At 44.0% G+C, this 9,531-nt stretch overlaps 1 protein-coding gene across 1 annotated transcript; it reads right to left on the bottom strand.

The window, feature by feature from the left end:
* Window positions 1–6,446: 6,446 nt before the first annotated feature.
* Window positions 6,447–9,272, bottom strand: LOC105454450 (replication factor C subunit 4). The gene is made up of 6 exons (XM_011697062.1): window positions 9,033–9,272; window positions 8,545–8,820; window positions 7,291–7,684; window positions 7,070–7,183; window positions 6,845–6,928; window positions 6,447–6,767 (listed from the first exon to the last, which is right to left on the bottom strand). Exons 1-6 carry the CDS (start codon window positions 9,143–9,145, stop codon window positions 6,678–6,680), a joined length of 1,071 nt encoding a protein of 356 aa, XP_011695364.1. The 5' UTR covers window positions 9,146–9,272; the 3' UTR covers window positions 6,447–6,677.
* Between the last annotated feature and the right edge of the window lie 259 nt (window positions 9,273–9,531).

Genomic DNA, 9,531 nt, shown 5'->3' with positions numbered 1-9,531 from the left:
AATATACGCGGAAATGTTGCGACGTACAGGGCGTTTCTTCTGAAGTACTGTCCAATATTTTAGAAGTTGATTTCATTTTGAGGTTATTTTTGTGAAACGAAGTTTATACGAACACATAATTTTAAAGACTTCTCAGGGTATTCAAAATTCTATATTAAATTCTGTAAAAGAAATGATACTAAAATATATTGTCGTTTTTTTTTTAATAGATTTTCTTTTAAACAAAGTGATTTTTTTCAAGCTCCGGTTAGTAAATAGGCAGGATATTACCTTCATTTTTTGCCTATATTCGCCATTTTGTAAAAAATCAATGGCGTAGAAATGGGGTTTTAGGTAGAGTACATTATTGCCCCGAGCTACTGGTACGCCGCAATGTACGGAATCAAATCTTTTGGAAGGTAAAAAATGAAGGTAATATCCTGCCTTTTTAAACGAGGCTTTCGAGGCCGTATGCTCGCAGGAACTTTTCCTTCATAAAATGACCTCAAAAATCAATTTTTAACTTATTGAACAATTTAAGAAACATCCTGTATAAGTAGATAGATAGTTTCGAGTTGCGAGATCAAGGAAAGTTCGCTGGTCCAGGAAATCGGAAAAACTTCACGTAGCCCTTATATCTGAATTTTAACATTCTCACACTAAGAGGAAAAAAAAATAATTGCAATTATTATAACATAATTATAGTCACTTTCACGGTGCCAACTATATATATTTTTTAGATCTATAAATATAATTATTATTATCCATGTTACAGCAGTAATAACTATAAAAATGGAGTTCCTAACTATAATTGTTTCGCATACCTAATGTATGTTTGATTTATTCTAGTGAGCCTATGTATCTAAATTCATACATTGTTATAAATTGTTTCATTTTATTTTGCAACTGTACAATTATAGTCGCAAATACCAAAAATTTTCTTCTCTCAGCGCAGTAAATTTGCATCAGCAAAAAAATTGAGACAGGATTTATATAATAGCATGTTTCATATTTTGAGATTCTGATTCTAATATGTGTTTATATACTTGTTGGTTTTCTCTAGGGGTCTTGCGGTGACCTTTCGGCGAATTTTTGACCCGTGCGGCGACGGCAGCGGGTTTTCAAATCCGGAAAGGGGGTCTCAAATCCCGCGCGGCGACGCGGCGACGGCGCGCTCTAATTTTCTATTTCCGGCTTGTACTTTCCTCGGCGCGACCGCGGCTTAATTAGAGGCAGGAAAAGTGGTAAGTGGACTGGAAGGGAAGAGAGAGAGAGAGAGAGAGAAAGGAGTAGAGAAGGAAGAAGAAACGGGGAACTCTTGCGCGCGCGGAGCCTCTCGCTCTCCTTTCTGAGATAAAAGATACTAACTTCCGAGCTTTATCGCGGCGCGCCGGGTCTGGACTTGCTCTCGGGGATAAATACGCCTTGGCTTCGTTATCGATCCCCCCTCCTGCGACGACGCACCGTCTGATAACGCGGAAGACGAACTTCGTTTTCTGTGGAGTCTTACGACGCGACGCTTCCGACGCGCCCGCGACTCTTCTTGCGCGAGTCCGGTGGCGGTTCGAGGGAAGATGGGGGGGGGGGGAGGAAGAACGCTGCTCTGCGCTGACATCAGTTGAATTTAATTACAGGGCTGTCGCGCACATGTCTATATAATTGAATTAAACGTAATTTATAATATTTACAAATCGCGACTCTCTTATTGCTGCATATATCTTGTAGTCAGATTAAATGCTTGATTTGTATAAATTATTGATTGTCGTTTTTGACGATTAACTACGTGGCCTCGATTAAAATCGATTATTTGAAACACGAAGACGTGTAATCTTATTTTAGAATTATTTTAAAAATTACCGTACGATTTTAGAAATCGTCCTATATGTAGTGCGATATAACTTCGTGCATCGAAATATAAAATATTTTAATAATTTTTGCCTTTGTTTTATTCTGCTTGCAATAATTTATTTAATTTGTCTAACAATTTTGATTGTCGTCAGTAAAAAAAGAGAACTCAAATCAATAAAATCACTAGTCTTTTTACTTCATTTTGGAAACATTAATATGTGTGTGTATTTAAAAATATATTTATTTAAAATATCGAAGTATAGCTTTTATTTATCTCTTTAATATGTTTTGCAAGTATCATCTTTTAGATTCCTTTCAATCTTATTGTTAGACAAACAGATAAATGTGTATCAAATACACATGCTTATTTATTATTTGTCAATTGTTATCAACCCTACTGATAATTCTGCGACGCACGAACGTAAAGGCATTCTCTCACACAGGATTGTGCCGTGAGGTTAATTAAATACAAACGCAATATATTTTTAGTCAAAGCACAAGCTCGTTCGCTCCCCTTTCGCGGACGACAGTCGATTATTCGTCTGTGCCGTAACGCCGCAGCGACGTAGATCTAATTCGAGAATGATAACGCAGGGGTTCAAAGACCTATATATACACCTTCTCTCGCGACTCTTTGGGAGAGTCGATCGGGGGGATACCGCCCGACGACGAATAGCCTCATCAGTGTAACGTAATTAAATCCGGATCGCCCACCGCGATTGGCCGAAATCCGTGGCGTTAAACGGATAAATGCAAATAATCCGCCGCGGATATCTCGCGATAATCATTCATGGAGTAACCACGCGGGTGGGCTAAACCGAGGGTGTACGCGACCGCGTGAAAATCCACGTGAATAATCAATCGACGAGTACGACTATTTTCGAAACGCTCGTACGTTCTAGTTTCGTTTTATAACTGAAAAAGGGGATTTGGAACGGCCAATCGCGAGCAGAATGCCGTGCGAAGAGGGAGAGATGGAGAGAGAGAGAAAGAGAGAGGGATAGAGGCAACGAAAGAGAGCGCATGTGTCGCACAAAAGTGAGCTATCAACTCCAGATTTAATGTTGCACGACGGATCCTTATTTAATTTGGGAGGACTCAAAGGCCAAAGCTCGAGAGCGATCGAAGCGTTTAGAGACCTGAATATCTGCAGAACCGAAGATAAAAACGGCGGATACTGCGAAAAGGATTTAAGATTTTAAATATGCACGAATTCGAGGGGGAATCTTAAAGGGTTATAAGGAAAAGAGAGAGAGGATTCTAGCGTGCAATATTTAAGACTTCAGGACGTCCTAAAGTGGAGCCGACGATTAAGAAATACCAAGTGTAATTTTAATCGTGATTTTACCGGAGAAAGAGGATATTTACATCTTTTTCCTCGCAAGCCTGATAAAATTTTGTTGATTGAAATTTAGTTATGAAATTCAAAATATTCGTAATCCGGAGATACAATAGGGTTTTAATTGAAAAAAAATTCACATCAAATGTATACAAGATATATTAATATCTCTCTCTCTCTTTTTCCTTTGAAATCAAAGTTTCCTCAAAGTGTATTTAAATTCCATTAAATTAAAGGCACGGTCGCGCAAAGTTTAAAGGACGGATAAAAGTTTCCATTTGCATTCCTGAAGTTTGATCCTTGAGGGTGGGCCCTTTCATTATTAAACGTGAAAGCGGGCGCGGGCTTCCGTGTTGCTCGATACTACTATACGTACGTCGAGACGAGACCGACCGACCGGCCGGCCGGCCGCCCGGCGCTAAGAGCTTCCACGCGCGCGGCCGACCGCGCGCGCCTTCCTCAAAGAGAATACGCGAACAGGATACTCGGTATGTATCCCGCGCGAGCGCGTCTCAGGGGGAATCTGGAATTCGAACGTACGGCCAATAATCGAGAGAGCCAAGCCTCGCGGGGAGAGGCTACCGGTGTAGCTTATACATTAGAACGCTATACGGTACTCTCCGCGCTCTCTCCGGCGGCGCGGCGCGGCGTGTAATCTCACGACCTATAACGTGTACTCGTACTCGCGGTACAACACACCATCTCTCCGACCTTCCGTCCGTGCTTGCTTACCTTTTCTACGACTCGCTACTCCGCGCGCGACGTATCCCGTCACATTCCACGTATCGGCCGTGACACCCGTTACCGTCGCAGGAAACACGATCCGCCGCCTCGTCGTCGTCCTCGTCGTCGTTGTCGTGCGACGGTCCCGCAAGCCCGCCGGTACCATCCACCTCCGCGCCTTTGTCCAGCCGTGGAACGTGGTGTCTCACTACGGGGAACCAGGAAATCGAGAGGGAGGGTCCGATCGAGGGAGAAAGGAGGAGAATCCCTTTTCTCTCTTCTTTCGAATCCTCGCGGCGAATTTTAGTGAAGCGACCGGCGTCGCGACGCCCCGCTCGCGCGAGGTCCTGTCAAGCCACGCGCCACCTCAGGACCTCGGGTGCGCACATGGAGAGGAGGCGGCCGCCGGCTGTTCTCTTCCTCCCCCCCCTCGTCTCCCCCGCGCGGGTCCGTTTTTCGGTGGAGAGTCGTCCTCTTTCCCCGGCGGAGATTGGATCCTCTTCCCCCGTAACGACTTGGACTTTGGACGACCCGCTCGGATGATTAATGTATCCTCCTTTCTTTCTGCTGCAGAGACGCGGGAACGAAGCGCGGGCCGAAACGCACGCACACACTCGGCTCCGGGAGATGAAGAAGCGGCAGGAGGATGCGGCAGGATGCACCGCCGGCGCCGAGGCATGCACTGCAACTAGCCGCCCGCTTCGCCGGTTGGGTCTCCCCTCAGGGCGCCGAACATCTCTCGCGGGAAGGCTGCGGCTCGCAGGAACGTTTCCTCCACTCCTCCTCTTCGTTCCTTCCCTTTCCGTTTAGCGTCCTCTCGACGGGAACATAATACGATACCCCGCCGGCCTCCGTCAAGAGACTGTCCTTCGGTCACTCTCTCTCTCGTGCGTTTAATATATCTCTTCTTCTTATTGCCTCTTATTATTTCTCCGCAGGATTCCAGGAGTAAAATGGACCTGCGTTAAAGGGACGGTAGACCTCGAGACGAAAGAGAGAACGATGCACGCGCACACCTTCGGGGAAATCGGAGACAAACGAGAGTGGCTGTGGAGCGGCTAATGGAGCCGCTTTTGAGAGTTTCGAGGCAACGTCTGCAGGAAGTGTCACAGAGGATCACAGAAATCCGTGTCTCCTGCCGCCCTGGGTCTCCTGGTTCGCCTGGAGCGGCGAGGAACGCGGTCAGCACGCCTTTCTCGCGGTGCTGCTCCGCTCTCGCGAGTAGTCCTCTCTCTTTCTTTCTCTCCCTTTCTCGCTCTCTGTCTCTCTTTCTCTCCTTTCTCTCCGGAAGTCACGACCTCTACGCTAGCGAGCGAGAGAGAAAGAGGGAGATATCCCGTGGAGAATGACGTGCTCCGAAACGTCGTTACTCCGAAAACGACGTAGTGTTTGAAGGACGATGCTGCAACGACGGCGGCGGCGGCAGCGGCGGCGAGGACAGGCGTCGTTCACGCCCCCGTTCCGTCCCGTACGTTCCCCTTTCTTTCACGACGCGACACGACCACGGGGACGCCGTTCCGCGCACACACGGGGGGGGGGAGGGGGGAGGCGTCGGCGGCGACCTTCCCCCGCGATCAAACCACACTCGCGGGAATAACAACGAAAAATTCACCCGTAGGAGAGTGAGAGAGAAAGAGAGGGACGACACCCCGCGTTATCCAGGACGTGGTCGAGACGTGGCCTCCACGTCGTGTCGTGGAACGAGGCTAGACAGCGCTCTAGAGGCACAGAGAGTAACGACGATGGGTGAGAGAGCGGGGCGAGAGGGTGGGTGAAGAGGGGAGGGGGGAGAGGGCGGAGAGCAAGAGTGAGAGAGCGTTAGAGCCGTTTCCTTCGGAGCGCGAGGAAACCCGAACGCTTCGCGGCTCGAGAATATTGCCTCACACGACAACGACGCACACGCGGCCGTAAAACCCGGGTGCACCGGCTGCTCCGAATCCACCCACGGGCGCGCACGTTGTCCCTTTTTTTCTCCACGCTCACGGACACGACACGTCCGACGAGAGAGCGAACGAACGAGCGAGCGAGCGGCGGCGACGGTCTCGCGGCTCTCGCCTCCTTCCTCGCCAACGCCTACACGATACACATTGCACGCAGTAGCAACGACGCCCCTACACGCCGAGCGCCAGTGGTGCTCAGCGCGCGGAGTCCGTCGGCGACGCTGAGAGCCCCGTTCCCACCGACGCCGGGGATGGATCTTTATAATGTAAAAACGTAAGCATTTCCTTTTGTACACATCGAGAATTTTTCGGGGGCTCGTTACGATTTGTACTTGGCGCTTTGATCGTTCGCGATAACGCTTTGTTTTTTTAAAACTGGAGGAATTAAATCCCAAGCGAGGCGTAGAGACATTTTCGATGCGCGTTTGCGGAATTGGTCACCATGGAGTCTCCAGATTTTCTGGTAAATTTGGCGCTAATGTATTTAGTTCACTAAGGATATATTTATATCCCCTACATGAATATACTAGAACGTTAGTTATTTTGTATCTCAGCTAGTTTTTATTCCCTAGCTAGTTATTAATTTTAATACTAGAATTTTTTTAATACAACAATGCTTTTAATACCTTCCACAAAAGTTGTCTTTAGTTTAATTCTAAAATATTTTTAAACATTGTTTATATTGTAACGACTTTAATCTCGACTATTTTTTAATATTAATACTGTAGGTCAATAAATTATACAATATCGTGAACAATTTCTATGAAAATATATAAAATCTTTACAGTACTATACATAACGTAAACCTACGAATATAAGTACATAACTTACAGAAGCAAATTAATATCTTATGATTTGCGTGCCATCAAGATGATAGAAAACATATTTAGAAGCTGCAGATATTCATCACATCCTTCTGTTAATCTGTAATCACATTCCTAAAAAAAAGAAACACTTTCTTATTTATATATTCATAGCTTATATTGTTCTTTATGTGTACAAAAAAGTTTCTTACACCAAGCACGTCGCCAATCATCACTTTTTGTTTGTCGTTTAGTTCATCGGAGAAAATAATTTTCTCGTTCAATTGCTCAATTACCTAAAATGTAACAAATAAAATTAAGTAAGTTAATCCAATCAGTATTGACAAAATTATTCAAGTATTACTGTCTACTACCATTATTTAACAAATTTTTTAATGCTTAATTTAATAAATTACGCAAATAATTAGGGCCGATACCTGTGATCCCGGATATCCTTCCAGCAGCAAATTTTCGAGTAGCTTCTGAATATCATTATAACTCCCCTTTTTACAAGCCTCCCACAGTGTATTAATTTGATCATCAGGAACTAGCTAAAGTAAAGATAAATGCACACCACAATCCAAAATTATTCAACCTTGTCATATAAAAAAAAAAAACAATTTCCATTATTTTTTTAAACACATGTATATTTACTTACCCCGATAACGTCGAGTGCATCATCCACGGTGATCTCGTAGTCCTTTCCCTTCAGTCGCGTGATCGATTGCAAACACATGACGGCCTGTCTTAAATCGCCACCCGACGCCTTGACGATTTTCTCCAAGACGTTTCTGTCGGCTTTCAGGTTCTCCTCGTTGCATATGTACTCGAGCCTGGAAATGCTCTTCTCGTCGCTCAGCGGCTTGAATCGGAACTTGGTGCAGCGCGACGCTATCGGCTTGATGATTCGCGACAGATAATTGCACACCAAACAAAAGCGCGTGCTGTGCGACTCCTTCTCCATGATTCGACGGAGCGCCGTTTGCGCGGCGCCGGTCATACTGTCTGCCTCGTCCAGGATGATGATCTTAAACGGCGGACACTTTCTCCCGCTGTAAATATAAAAAAGTTAATTTTATTATATGTTTTTGTACACAATTTTCATGAATTTTAATCAAGTAAGAATTATATTATGCCTCAGATTGCGGTTTTGATCAGAAACTGCAGTACAGCGCGCGAGACGTTCAAAAGAGATCAACTTTCAAGCATTCACGTCAGTTCAATTTGAATCAGGCAACTTTAAAAAAATAAAAAGTATTCAAAATTTAATTATATTAATCATCACAAATATAAAATTTAACTAAGTTCATCTAAGAGAAATATCTAATAATATGTATTTACGTGACTCACGCGAACGTTTGAAAATTGAAATTGTTTGCTCATGCAACTTCTCAGAAGTTTCGCTTTGATCTTTGTAGCTTCTTCTGTTATGTTACGAGCATTTTTTCTGTTTTGTTGCTAATAAGAGACACTAAAATCCTTCATTAGACCTCCTTGATAACAACAAAATGTGCCTTTTTTCTGAACAATCCTTTGCACCGAAATTCTGCAGTCATCAGACCTTTTACTGGTTCATCATTGGCATAGATAATTTTTAATATTTTGACATACAAATAAACAATTCTGCAGTCGTCAGACCTTTTACTGGTTCATCGGCATAGATAATTTTTAATATTTTGACGTATAAATAAACATTTATCACTCATTAATACAGTAACGTTAGAGATATAATAGAAATATAATTAGTCAGCATATTATATATCCAAAACAAGATTTTTAAGCAGCCCAAAACATTAGGAAAGAGGATTATTTCACGATCTATTATTACGACTGTCTATCTTTACAGATAGATTTGCAAAAAATTACAATGATTTTTCGGAAATATTTATAAAAGTTTGAGCGTCAAACTCACTCTGGTCCGTTCGGATTGGCCCTGAGCAACGCGAAGGACTTGATCTTTTCTCTCACAACCTGAATACCTCTGTCGTCGGAGGCGTTCAGTTCCAGTATCCTGTCCTTGTACATGCTACCGAACATCTGCCTCGCGGCCGCGTGGATGATGCTGGTCTTGCCGGTGCCCGGTGGCCCGTAGAACAGCATGTTGGGAAAATCTCCGCGTTCCATGGCCTGCCGTATGACATTCACCACCTCCGTTTGCTCCACAATGTCGTCGACATTCTTCGGCCGGCTGTAAACAAAGTGTCAAGAAGTTAGGAACGTTCATCCTCGAGCCAAATTTCCTTTCACCTTCTTGCAGCGAGAAGAAGATGATCGCAATTTCCGGATAAGAAAAAGGGATATTTATTAGCTACACATAGAAAATAAATATGAAGCTTAACAATTGGATCTTTTTGTGCGATGGTAGAGAGGTTAAATCTTAGCCAATCGGTGTGCACTCACTATTTTTCCACCCATGGCGTCAGATCCTTCCTGTCGTCCTTAGCCCGAGAGGTCGATGGTTTCTTCACCTCCGCCGGAGCGCCCAGTTTCCCGGTTTTCAGGAAAGCGTGCATCCTTCCCGCTGTTGATCTGGTAGCTGTACGTATACACCGGCTTCGCGCGAGAGCTTTCCCGCCTATTCATCGTCAATATCGCCATCTATCTGATCTGTCATTAAATTCGTGCAATGTATAGGCCCTTGCACAAGTCAGCCTGGAAAGTGGAAACTAAACAAGTAAATAAGGGAGGATCCTCTCTGATAAGAACATTGATTAGGCCTTTGATAAGCATTGCATATTATATATAAATATATATATTTTATTATATTATATATTTATGATATATACATATATATTTGAGCGCATTTTATTGGAGCTTATCGAGCGGCCAAAATTCTTTTATATTTTCTATTTTATTTAAAATGGATCGAATGCGACAGCCAATGAGTCTTTCGAACATA

The sequence above is a fragment of the Wasmannia auropunctata genome, unplaced genomic scaffold (genome assembly GCF_000956235.1).
Source record: "Wasmannia auropunctata unplaced genomic scaffold, wasmannia.A_1.0 LD335985.1, whole genome shotgun sequence".
Lineage (NCBI taxonomy): Eukaryota > Metazoa > Arthropoda > Insecta > Hymenoptera > Formicidae > Wasmannia > Wasmannia auropunctata.
This window is presented reverse-complemented; position numbering and strand designations above follow the sequence as displayed.